The sequence below is a fragment of the Pongo abelii genome, chromosome 11 (assembly GCF_028885655.2).
Source record: "Pongo abelii isolate AG06213 chromosome 11, NHGRI_mPonAbe1-v2.0_pri, whole genome shotgun sequence".
Taxonomy (NCBI): Eukaryota; Metazoa; Chordata; class Mammalia; order Primates; family Hominidae; genus Pongo; species Pongo abelii.
The window spans coordinates 90,286,056-90,299,490 of record NC_071996.2 but is presented as its reverse complement, the minus strand read 5'-3'; the positions used below and the strand labels follow the sequence as shown (position 1 = coordinate 90,299,490).

The window sequence follows — 13,435 nt, the reverse complement described above, 5'->3', positions numbered from 1 at the left end:
GCTATGATAAAAGTTATAGGCAACATTGATTTAGCCAGGCATTGATTGGCATTATCTCATTTACTGGTCACATTAAACTTCTAAAAACAGCCACTACTTTTATGCAAATTTTCAGGTTAGAAAATCAGTTGAGAGTTTAAATGTATAAGAACTGGCATTAAAGATATGTTTCTTTGACTTTAGTGTGTGTCTTCTAATAAGTATGCAACAGAAAACAGGAAGCTCAATTAACGATCAAGTTTTATACTCATAATCTAGTTGAGTAAACCAAGCAGAAAATAGTTGGGTTGATTTTCTTAAAATTACACAGCAATTTAGAAGCAGCTTAGAAGAAACACTTCTAGCTAATGGGATTGTCTTGCAGGAGGATGAATGTATTGTAAGGTTAAGAGGAATGACTGGCTAGTTGGCAAGCAGAGTTACTACTTTGCTTTGATGGAAAATGTAATTTTTGTCAGGTAAGGATTTTTATTAGTTTTCTATCCTAGCTGTACCAAATGACCATAAATTTAGTAACTTAAAACAACACTTATTTACTATCTACCTCACAGTTCTATTGGTCAGTTCTGTTGCCTTGGCTTGTTTCTTTGTTTCAAGTGCTACATGGTCAAAATAAAGTAATGGCAGGGCTGCATTCCCTTTTGTAGACTCTGGGGGAGAACCTGCCTCCATACTCATTCAGGTTGTTGGCAGAATTCAATTCCTTGTGGTTGTAGGACTGAAGTCCCCATTTCCTTGCTGGCTTGAGGCCACTTTCCAGTCCTTGCATGTGGGCTCCACAGCAGTCAGCAACAAGGAATCAACTCTTTCTCATGCTTTCATCTTTTCTGCTTCCCCTTGTGCTGCATCTCTTTGACCCTTCACCCTTTCTTTTCTTCTTTTAAGAGCTCAAGTTATTATTTGAAACTAACCTGGATAATTCAAGATAACCTAGGTCAATCATTCTATTTTAAGATCCATAACCTAAATCATAGCTGTAATCAAAGATTCTGGTGAATAGGGCATGGAAAGTTTTGTATGCCTATCATTCTGCCTGCCACATGAATCGTCTATCTATTCCATTTATCCTCAACCCTAGCTATATATTAAAATCACCTGGGAAACTTGAAAAACTGCTTGTTCCTGGTCCCCAAGCAAGATAACCTGAATCAGAAATTTTTGGAGTAGAACCGAGTCAGTGGTCTTTTTTTATGACTCAGAAAATTATAATAGGCTTGAAAGGGTTAGGAATAACTAAAAACATCACGTTTCTTCAAGTTGATTAAATTTATTTTATAAGCAATCTACTTTAAAAACACTTTCTGTATACCCTCTTTATGCGATCACTTTGTTAGGGTGTGTCACCCCGGAGATGAATACGCTGCCTGCCCCATTCTTACTGTGCTCACAGTCTCATGGCAGAGACACATAAAGAAATAATTATAAGATTACATGGTATGTTTTAAAATAGATATTTGAATAACTTGCTTTGGGAGTTCTGTGACATTAATAATGCCTGGGAATACTGCAGAATATTTTGCTTGATTTATATTTTATAGTTGCTTTTAAAATAGTCTGGCTAGTACCTAGAAACAGTGAAATACAAATGTGTTCAGGTTTCGGCATGTCCCAGTGAGAATAAAGTATTTATATTGTGCTTCCCCAAGTATAACAGGCCAAGAATTTATCTGGGTGCTTACTAAACAGGCAGATTCCTAAATTCTTCTCCAAAAGGTTCTGTTCCAGAGGGTCCTTGGTGGGGCCTGGCCATTTTAACATTTTCACCAAGTTTTGGGAGTGATTCTGATGCAGGTGGCCCACAACCTCACACTTTGAGGACATGGTGTGTACTACATCAGTGATTTGGCACCTGCTCACTCAATAGCTTAAAAAATAATTCATGACTCAAATGACATCCTAAAGAGGACATACAGCTTGAGTTATAATCTTTTATCAGTAACATGTCTTCAGGAAAATGAAGATACTTTATGTTTTATTTTATTAACTGCTTTATATATTAAAAGTGTGAGTGACATTCCAACCTAGGTTGAAGTGGGCACTAAAACCTTACACCGGAATTTCTTTTTCATACCTTATTGGAGGCCAGGTGCAGGAGCTCAAGCCTGTAATCCCAACAATTCGGGGAACCAAAGTGAAAGGATTACTTGAGACTAGGAGTTCAAGGCACCAGTGAGCTATGATCCTACCACTGCACTTCAGCTGGGGCAGAGTGACATCCTGTCTCTAAAAAAAATAAAAAATAATAAAATGACTCTATTGGAAGTAAAGATAGTAAATTGCAACAACAATTCTAGCACAAAGACTTAGGTTTTCCAAAAATAAGCAGTGAGAAAAATAAGTTAACTAGGCTCTTGAACTTTGACATTTTTTAGATTGTGTAGAATGATTGAAATAAGTTTCCATTTGTCATGCAGGTGTGGAACTCTGGGATTGGAGTAGAGTGTTTATTCCTTGTTTTGATTCAAGAGATACGTAGCTTGTTTAATATGCCATAAGTAAGGGAAAGCATGTAATGTAATATATAGGACATAGCTCAACTTTACTCACACAAAGGTTCAGGTTGGTGAACCTTATGGCAAATTAAATATGTGTAGAAAGTACTTCTGTTAGCCAACTTTTAGTGAATGGATACATAAATGAGAAACAGAGTATGGTTTAGAGCCTGTAAAAATCGAAGTTATTTCAAAAATACAGAAACAGAAGATTAAGTTATTATTTTTCTTAATCTTGGAGTGAACATACACTTTCAATATTAGGGCTAGGTGACTCAATGAAAAATAAGAATTATTATAAAGAAACATAAATTAATGGAAAGTATGTATAGGAATAATACACATTTTAGAAAATAAGAAATAGGCTTGCAAGGTACTGGTATGCATGTTCAGGATTTATGTTTATTTGTGTTCTTATAAGTGTTGATTAAGTCACATTGGTTTCTAATGCTTATGCACAATAAAACATGCTTTTACACTATTGCATGTCGAGAAGATTGCCCTCTTAAAATTTAAGTATTTGGGAAAATTGTCTTGGAGGGAATTTGGGAAAATTGTCTTGGTAGGTGTATAATATATTAAGAAATAAAACCAGAATTGTAAGTTACATAAATTTTTGAGTGACTAGGCAGTAATATTTCAAAAGTTATTTCAGATTTTAAGACATTTTTATTTTTCACAGTTCTTTTTGTGATGAAATATATCATTTTTATTTTAATGTTGAAGATGTTGGGGGCCAAAGCACGGAAAACATTTTGAAATAAAGGGCTTTTAAAATTATTTTTGCATAGTAAAGAAAATTATCTCATTTCTAGTAATAAACCACTTTGTTTAATTTTGAAAAAGGAAAATAAAATAGTACTTATAGGAACTCTGAGACTAGCAGCTCTTGAAGAGAAAATGCCAGTAACAACTAGCAGTGCCAGTATGATTACAAATTTACTTAACAGTATAAATTAGAGCTTTCACAACTCTGAAGTTCTTTTCCTACTGAACAAACCTTAGAACACATGGAAAAATTCTCTGGCTGGCTTAATCACTTAACTTGACCTCTTTTCATTATTTGCTTGGTCTCTCCTCAAAATTAAATGGAAACTATTATATTTCATGATGTAACATGCAGTTCAATTATCAGTAAATAATTTAACAAGATCTGAAAGAGATTAAAAATGATTTGCTTAGCAGCTTTGGTTAACTAGCATCAATTGTATTTTAGTGAAGATATATTTAGAAAAAGCTAAATATATAGAGAGAAGTACTTGCTGAATCAGCCAACTAAAGGCAGTATGCAGAGAACCAGTGAACTGAAACCAAGGATTACAGTTAAACATACTTCTCCTGAGAACAATGTCATCATTTCATTTCCCAGTATGAGAGTCTATCTAAGTTGACTTTCAGCTATATTTGCAATGGCATTATGCACATGCCTTACCATGATTCATCTATTATGGAATTTGAGACCTCTTGGTGAAAGGGATGATTCCTCCATAACTACCTCTCACCACATGTGTCTGCTGGCAAGGAAACTTTGATAGGTCCTTTGCAAAGTAGATGACTCAAGTGAATTGCATTACCAAATGATTTGGTCATTGCTAGATCTCATGGAGTGTGCAGGTGCCCACTATGTGTTTAAATGGCTGCTAACCTAAACTTGCTGCTCCATCTTTGACAAACCCAGGGGCCATACACCTGCCCCCTTGATTAGAAATACACAAGTTTACACAGTGAAAAATACCACCTTATTCCTAGTAGCACAATTTCCAGATCATTAGGGAATAGGGTAAAGAAGGAAAGCTATAAAAGTGGAATTATTTGCATTAATAAATATTTTGTGAGTTGAATACTTTTTAATTATTGATGTCAGGATGATTTAGTTACCACTAAGAGATATTTCACTAAGATACTTTTTGGAACTCTGATTTTGAAGCCTATTAGATAAGCAACAAAAGTAATGGTAATGTTGGATGAAATGTGTTTCAAATATGTGGGGTTTGGAAAACCTTCAAACATGACTTTTGAAGCACTTTGCCCCTCAATATTTGGAGTTCATGTGCATATTAAAGGTAATTTAATCCTGACTCATGTGTAAATCATTAAAAAATTATTTGGTAAAACATCTGATTTTTAAATAGAATAATATTTATTTACATTGTTACTAGCATATTTAAATATATATACTTTTATTCAGAAAAATATGAACTACTAATATCTTAAATATGTACTACAATGCCCTAAATGTGGCTTAACCTTTATGTCTTCCAAATGCAGTACAGAAAACTACTGTTTATTTAACATGTAAGTAATCACAAAATTCAAAACTGAATAGTTTTCAGGATTTTATTTTGTAAGAAAGTAGACTTGTAGATATAAGAAACATCCCCACAAGTTTCATTGTCAGTACATATTCAAACACTATCTAAAACTTTCTAATAAAATAAATTACAATTAGTAGTTATGATCAGTGTTCTTGATTGTGACTTTAGGATCCTAAAGTACTTTACTGGTTCATGTTTTAATTCATTTACTCATTCATGTATACGGTAAACATTTGTTAACTGTCAGTCACAAAGGATGCAAAGATAAATCAGATATGAAACCATATCTGCAAGGGAAATAGATACATTACTAATAATAGTCATACATTCCAATAAATTAGTAGATAAAGAAAGTTAATCAAAGGAAGATCAAACTATAGTTTAATTCAAAAGGCTTTTTGTCATACTTTAGTTCTTTAAAATTTACTTAAATAAAATATTCAGTTAGATTGCCCAGTGTCCCCACCATCCTGAAAAAATGAAAATTGATGTAAGTTTCTCCATCTAATAAAAAACAACAAACATTTGTAACAAAATTATGACCAAATATTAAAATAAAATATATCTGAAAAAAAGAGTTGCTATGCTTAGCTGGTTTGGGATATTGTTGTAACTTTCCTAATACAAATTATACTTTAAGTTCTAGTTGGAAAAATGTGATAACTTCAGAAATGTGAGCTCTGCTTCATTGGTTTCTATATATTTAGGGATAAAATGGTTGAGTTTACCACATTAACTTGTTACTATCTATCTTCATTCATACTAAGAAACATACTAGTGATTATTAAAGAAGTAATAGAGGCAAGGCATGGTGGCTCACGCTTGTAATCCCAGCACTTTGGGAGGCGGAGGCGGGTGGATCACCTGAGCTCAGGAGTTTGAGACCAGCCTGGCCAACATGGTAAAACCCCATCTCTACTAAAAATACAAAAATTAGCCACGCACAGTGGTGGGCGCCTGTAACACCAGTTATTCGAGAGACTGAGGCAGGCAAATCTCTTGAACCTGCGAGGCGGAGATTGCGGTGAGCCAAGATCGTGCCACTGCACTCCAGCCTGGGGTACAGAGCGAGAGCATGACTCTTTCTCAAAAAAAAAAAAGAAGTAATAGAGAAAAGTATGATATATTTATAAAGTGCAGACAATCAGAAAGAAATTAGCCCATCAGAAAGAATCCTTAAATCTCTATTAATCAATCATTTATTTAGTATTGAATCTCTTATTTCTTTAGCAAAAATTTCTTGAGCACTCAGGTTGTGTCAGGTACTATGTTAAACACCAAATAGTGATTTGCAAAAGCAATTTTGCCTATATAAAACCATGAATACAAAAATTAATTACTTTTTTATATTTAGGGATGGATTAAATGATAGTTTTGCAAAATGAATAATTATAAAGAATGTGATATTGTTTAAAATAATCAATTTAAAATAAAATATATCTGTTCATAAATATAGAAGTGATTTTGTATATAGAATCTATAAAGTAAATTTTTATATTAATCTAACAAATAAAGCTGAATAGGTTGGCATTTCATTAGGTTAGATGAAATTGCATGGGAAATAGAACTTAGCTAAGAGTATGCCATGAGTTGGGAACTTTCAGGGCTCCACAATATAGTCAAAATCATTTAATGGTCACAACAAATCTGTAAAGTGTCCAGTATCATTCCCTTTCACATTTCCAGGTGAAATGTGCATGTAAGAGTGTTGTCTAATAATGAATTGTAAATTGCTTTAATTTTTTGTTCTTTAACAGAAATCCTAGTAAATTATCATTAATATGATAAGGAGAGTTTTAGGAGTTACTGTATCTGTTAACTATTTTCAACTCTTCCACAAAAAATGTGTACAAAAATCAAAACCAAAAACAAAACAACTCTTCTTTCTTTCACCTTGCTATTAATACTTGATAATAATTAAAGCTCCACTGAGAAGATTAAAACACAAAATTTATTTTTAAAGGCAGTATAATTTAGAATGATTTGTGGAATTATATGACTATAGATACAATAAATAAAGAAATATTTATCTAACTTATAAATGCCTAAGGAAAACATTTTAGTAATTCTATGAAAAAAATGTAAATATCTAAAATCAACAATTTTTCAAGTGCAAATGACATAATTACTCTTTAAAAATTATTTACTCATAGAAAATATGTACATTTCTAGACCAAGTGTGTTCTCATAATATAGATCTATAATTCATATTGAAACATCACATGCTGTGAGTATGATAATGCTATATAATAACTCAAATATATTGTAAGCAAAAGAGGCTTTTAAAAGTTGGAATTGTTCAATAAAAATATGATCTCAGTAGTAGTATTTTCTTTGAAGTTTTTAATTTATCATGGAAATAATTTTGGTCATTAGCATAATATTAAATTATTACATTCATCAATATTTCAGGTCTTGACCCCTGAATTTAAGAAATTCTTAAAGACAATGTCAAATATGATCCAAGAGAAAATGTGATTTGAGTCTGGAGACAATTGTGCATGTAAGTATTGGGAAATTAAATTTTCTCATGGTAAAATGTAATAAAAACTAAAATATTAACTTATTAATTACTGAATTAAAGAAACTGATTCATTGTTTTCTGTCTATAACAGCACTATTTTTATTAAAATTAATACAATGATTCATGGTATTTTGGTTATATTTTTCTCAAGATCGTCTAATAATAAAAACCCATACTAGCCGATAGAAGAGAAAACAATATTCGAAAGATTGCTACCACTAAAAAGAAAACTACTACAACTTGACAAGACTGCTACAAACTTCAATTTGTCAACTACAACTTGACAAGGTTGCTATAAAACAAGATTGCTACAACTTCTAGGTGAGTCATTGGCGAGGGCTAGCAATGGCACAAATTCTGTGACAATTAATGGTGTGCTCTCATTGAATGTCATAAAAATAATAAGCAAAACCTGTGAACACGTAAAAAAGGTTTTTATAATTATTTTTCCCAAATTAGCCCTGTCATAAAATCATTACTAGTTTCCTAACAAAATTAAATCTAAGCTTACAGTTCAGTGGCAAATATCTCTTGATTGGAAATTTTTTCTCTCCTTTAAAAACACTGTTTGCGTGTTCATTGTATTAGTCCATTTTCATGCTGCTGATAAAGACATACCCAAGACTGGGCAATTTACAAAAGTAAGAGGTCTAATGCACTTACAGTTTCACATGGCTGGGAAGGCCTCACAATCATGGTGGAAGGTGAAACGCACATCACATCATGGCAGCAGACAAGAGAAGAGAGCTTGTGCAGGGAAGCTCCCGTTTTTAAACCCATCGGATCTTGTGAGCCTTATTCACTATCAGGAGAACAGCAGTGGAAAGACCCACCCCATGATTCATTTATCTCCCACCGGGTCCCTCCCACAACACGTGGGAATTATGTGAGCTGCAAGATGAGATTTAGGTGGGGACACTGAGCCAAACCATATCATTTAGTTAAATGAATATTATATTCTATGGCTACATCCTGACAATATGTCAGAGTAGGTTGCTCCTGGACTTCACAGGGTATAAGCATTTGGAAAAACACTCCAGCATTTCTTGTCTCTTAGAATTAGGAAGCTAGTGGGTAGCATTTTAGAGGCCATTTTTCATTAGCTCAGAATTGTATTTAGTATTAAAAATATTCAAACAAATATTTTATTCAATACTCTTCATTCTCTGAAACCTTATTTGAATAATGTAGATGACTTAGGGAATCTTTTATTTCCTAATTTTAAAAAATTGATTTTCAGTAGTGAAGAATAATTTCTATTAAATTATAAGGACATTTTAATGATGTATAGATGTTGATTCTCAAGAAATTGTTTGAGAACAATTTCCTTCCTTAAATTACTGAAGAGTCAGAAAATTGAAAATGAGATGAATACTTACAGGAAATAAAGGTAAGCTTTATAATAAAATATGCTATCAAAATATTTTATGTCCATGAAAAACTCTCTATTGTAATACCTTTATAATTTGATCCCAATTTTGGTAAAGGCAAAAAATGCAAATTGTTTTCTAATTACTTATCTATCTATCTATCATCTATCTATCTATCTATCTATCTATCTATCTATCTATAAGAAGTTTTTCTGTTTGTAAGTCTAATTAAATTAAATTAAAATGTATTTATAAGCTCCTTAACATTTTACACCATAATGCTCTTAAACATTTGACACCATAATGCTCTTAAACATTTGCAGTTTTAATCTATTTTAATCTGCTGGGCAGGGTGGCTCACACTTGTAATCCTGGCCAACATGGTGAAACCCCGTCTCTACTATAAATACAAAAATTAGCTGGGTGTGGTGGTGCTCACCTGTAATCTATCTACTTGGGAGGCTGAGGAGGGAGGATCGCTTGAACTTGGGAAGTCCAGGCTGCAGTGAGCCAAGATTGTGACACTGCACTAGGCCTTGGTGACAGAGTGAGACATTGTCTTAAAAAAATGATTTATCTAATCTTTAAAGTAAAATTATTGAATTATTGTGTAGTGTTAAAATAAATTTTCTGTTGAGAATCATCTACATTTATTTCATAAATATTGATGAATTATATTTCTTTTATTTTCTGTTGCAGTTTATGTTATACAGCATATTTCATTTTGGCTTAATGATGGAGAAAAAGTGTACACTGTATTTTCTGGTTCTCTTGCCTTTTTTTATGGTAAGCATAAAAATATATATGATTATGTCTGTTATTGCTTCCAGTATACCTATAATTGATAAAGAATATTAACGAAGTTACTACATACAGAAATTAGTAACATTTTTATATCCAATTGATACAGAAATAATGTGTTTTCATTCGGTATATGCTTTTAGTCCTATAACAGGTATAGAATGAGAAGGAATTGGAGGGGATCAGAATGGGAAGGATGAATACACACAAATAAGTAAGACACCAGAGGAAAGTAATCAGACATTGAAAAAAAATGGAATGACTCTATGGTACATGTTGTACATAGTAGAGAAAATAGTTTCAACCAGAATTGTAGATTCAGAGTTAGATCTGTTAAAAACTGATTCTCCCATTGATGTTTCTCCCATTCTGCCAGTTGATTGACATATCTTGATTGCAAGGCAATTTAGAACCATGCACTTTGTTTTAAATTAATTTCCTCAATCATTCATTCAAATTAGCAGACATCGATGTTAAATTTGGGGCAGGTGTGTGCATAAGTCTGCACACTCATCTGCCCCTCTACATGTATACAATGGGGATATGGGGCCCAAGGTGGAAGGTAGGCAAATAAGACAAAAACTCAATTGCTCTGCTGGAGAAGTCATATACTTCATACACTTAATTTTATTTTTAATTATAGTAATGAATTACCCATATTTTTCTCTACCTCAAAATAAAACAGTGACTGTGCTCTTATCTCATTATAAACATGAGAAACCAAGAGATACTCTCATCTAATCCTGTGGCAGCTAAGAATTTTCTTGAGGTGTTTCCAAGCAAACACCACAAAGATGGAAACAAAGAAACTTGGAGAATACAGAAAACCTAAATGAGAAAAAAACAAAAAACAAAAAAACAAGACTACATTCCTGTCTGCATTTGTATTTGAAAACATTTTCAAGTCTAGGAGCAAACATTTTCAAGTCTAGGAGCAGTCCAAATCCTGCTCTTCTTAGATGATATCTTTAAGTTGACTTAAGCTCACACCCTCCACTGAGCGAGCTGCATAGAACATTACTTTCCTGCAGGTAATTCTGTAACAGATTAGCAACTGATTATTGTAATTAAGAAATTGTGACTCTTCCTCTTGAATTCATGTAAGATCGTGTATAAATCAGAGTCTGTGTTCCAAGTAGGCATAAAAATCATATGGATTTATGCAATTTTATGGACTTTTTGAGAAGAACAGGAGTTACGTGGTTTTCAAATATATTAATTTTCTTGATGTTCTACATTTCCATGTATTACTTGTGCAGCACTACCACTGCATAAATCTTTATTTGGAAACTAAAACAATAAAGGAATGAAAGAGTTATTGTTAAATGGTGGTCACACAATGGTAAAACTTGAGCTTGAGTGGTGCTACCCAGTGAGGGAATGTCATTTTGACTTTACTAAATTCAACTTCCTGCTAGAAAAAAGAAATACTACAATGAGCAGGCAAAGGAAGGATAGGAAGATAACAGCTTATGGGATATAGTTAATAGAAATTATGCAACAATTACTGCTAAAAGTGTTAAAAAGAGGTCTATTCGGGCTTCATATTATAAATCAGAAAAAAAGTCATGTGGAAACTAAAGTAGAATTGAAGCTTAAAATAGTGCTACTATATTGGAAGAAAATAAGTCTATACCTTGTCCAAAAACATTATTGATGTGCGTACAAGAAAAATAGTTCTATTTACCAACATCATAAATGATGTTGCCATTATTTTGATTATCAAAATATCATGACGATGGCAATACATTGTAAGTATTTCCATGTGCCAGGTACGTCTCCTCTGTTATCTTGATGCTATTTTATACTATTTTACAATAAGGAAGCAGAGGCTTTGGGGGAGGGGACAGACGATATCTTGCCTTCATTCATAGAGCCAGGAAAAACATTAGGGTCAGATTGGAAGACATCTCTGTCTACATTCCAGAATGTAGACATATTAAGGAATGTCCTGGAGCTGGCTACCACAGGCTTCTGAGAACCAACTGTGCTTTCCCACTCTGCCAATGGTGACATCTTGTTGGTGTTTTGAAATTGGACATGGTGGAGATATTTATACCATGGAAATAGCAAACACTACAAATTGGGGGTTTTTCCCCAGAGAGCCAGTTTATCTTCCAGTACATCACCGCACTTGCTGTTTTCCACTGTGACAGACTGCCTTTGACAAACACATTTTCATAATCCTTTTCATGAAGTTAATGTTGTTGTTTTTTTAATCCCTTAGATTCTTGTTACAGCAGAATTAGAAGAGAGTCCTGAGGACTCAATTCAGCTGGGAGTTACTAGAAATAAAATCATGACAGCTCAATATGAATGTTACCAAAAGATTATGCAAGACCCCATTCAACAAGCAGAAGGTAAGCATGGCTACTTAGTTGTAAATGCATTTGACATATTTTTAAAAGAAAACTACTCCCATTATATCATTATAAGTGCTTTAGGTCCATTATTAAAAATAGATTGCTACCTTTTTGTATATGTGCAGTTTTAATTATGTTTGAAGAACATTTTATGACATCATGTTATATCGCTTTTTAAAAACAATAAAAATGTGTGACAGTGATCTGTTTAGTATGATTCTTTTTATGGTACAAAGATATTTAAATAAGTATTAATATTAACACAAAAACACAAATCTTAATGACAGTTGACTTTTTCAGTTTATGTAATTGTGTATTTTTTTTTTAACAAACTGCTTGACAGGAGGTTGCATAATAATATAATGAATACAAAAGTGTTGTTTTGCATAATACACACACTTTGCATAGTACATTTGGTGGCAAAGTTAATGAAATCTAAGTGCTTCTCTTTTCATTAAGATATTCTTTTGCTTTTTTGTGTAACATTTATTGAGAGCCTGCTAAGCACCAGATACCTGCCTAGATTCTGAAGATAAAAGATCAGTAGCACAAGCAGAGTTGCCAGATAAAGCAAAACAAAAACAGGTCCTATATTTTACCTGGCAACCTTAAAGAAAGGGTTATTTTCAAAATATCAAATGTAAAACTCACAATAAAATTAAATTTAACACTCTTTAGATATTTTTAAGTTTGAAACCCTTCCAAGCCTTCTTGCTGTATATTATGTAAAAGTAGATTTTAAATTTAATTGTTGAACAATAGGAATATCTTTGTAAAGTTTCATAATAAAAGTATTCTGTGGTAAGAGAAGTTTGGAATCATTGCATAATACATCTTCTTGAAGTTTCATAATGTCCTTTGTAATTTTAAATACTCTAGAAAGTCTTGCAATAAAGAGCTATTTTTATTTCAACTTTGTGTCTCTAAAATCCATTTGACCAGAGAAACTTTTTTCATGGAATACCTACTTATATCTCACTCAAATGCCACAAAACACAATTTCAAAAATTCTGGACCTTGCACTCTATCACATTACCAATGCTGTAGTGAATTAGATACTTTTGGAGCTGTGATATGGACATATCTGAGATGCTTTCTAAAACTACATCAAGAAATTTTTTTCTAATAGGCCATAAAATGTATTTTATCTAGAAATGGATTAAAACTATTTAAATAATTGTCCAAAAAATCACATAGCAGAAAACATTATCTGGGGAAACATTAAAATTTTGTTGTTTTTTAGTTCAATTTACTTGAACTTACAGGCCATCAGAATTTTGTTCCATTTTCATGAGGGCTAGATAAATGCTGATATTGCCTTGCAAATCTGTTAAAAACAATAAACATCTCATGCAGCAATCAAGATTCTATCTCTATCTGACAAGTTAGAAAATTACTTTTGGGCTGGGTGTGGTGGCTCACACCTGTAATCTCAGCACTTTGGGAGGTTGAGGAGGGCAGATCAAGAGGTCAAGAGATTGAGACCATCCTGGCCAACATGGTGAAACCTCATCTCTACTAAAAATACAAAAATTAGCTGGGTGTAGTGGCGGGCACCTGTACTCCCAGC

At 32.8% G+C, this 13,435-nt stretch overlaps 1 protein-coding gene across 3 annotated transcripts in view; it reads left to right on the top strand.

Moving 5' to 3' along the window:
* Positions 1 to 13,435, top strand: part of CALCRL (calcitonin receptor like receptor) — a 111,427-nt gene that overhangs the window by 60,171 nt on the left and 37,821 nt on the right. For all 3 annotated transcript variants that reach the window (XM_054548582.1, XM_054548581.1, NM_001131732.1), the window contains 4 exon segments: positions 7,220 to 7,310; positions 7,483 to 7,652; positions 9,401 to 9,487; positions 11,730 to 11,862. In XM_054548582.1, coding sequence (XP_054404557.1) covers positions 9,404 to 9,487; positions 11,730 to 11,862 — 217 coding nt within the window. In that variant the 5' untranslated portion in view covers positions 7,220 to 7,310; positions 7,483 to 7,652; positions 9,401 to 9,403.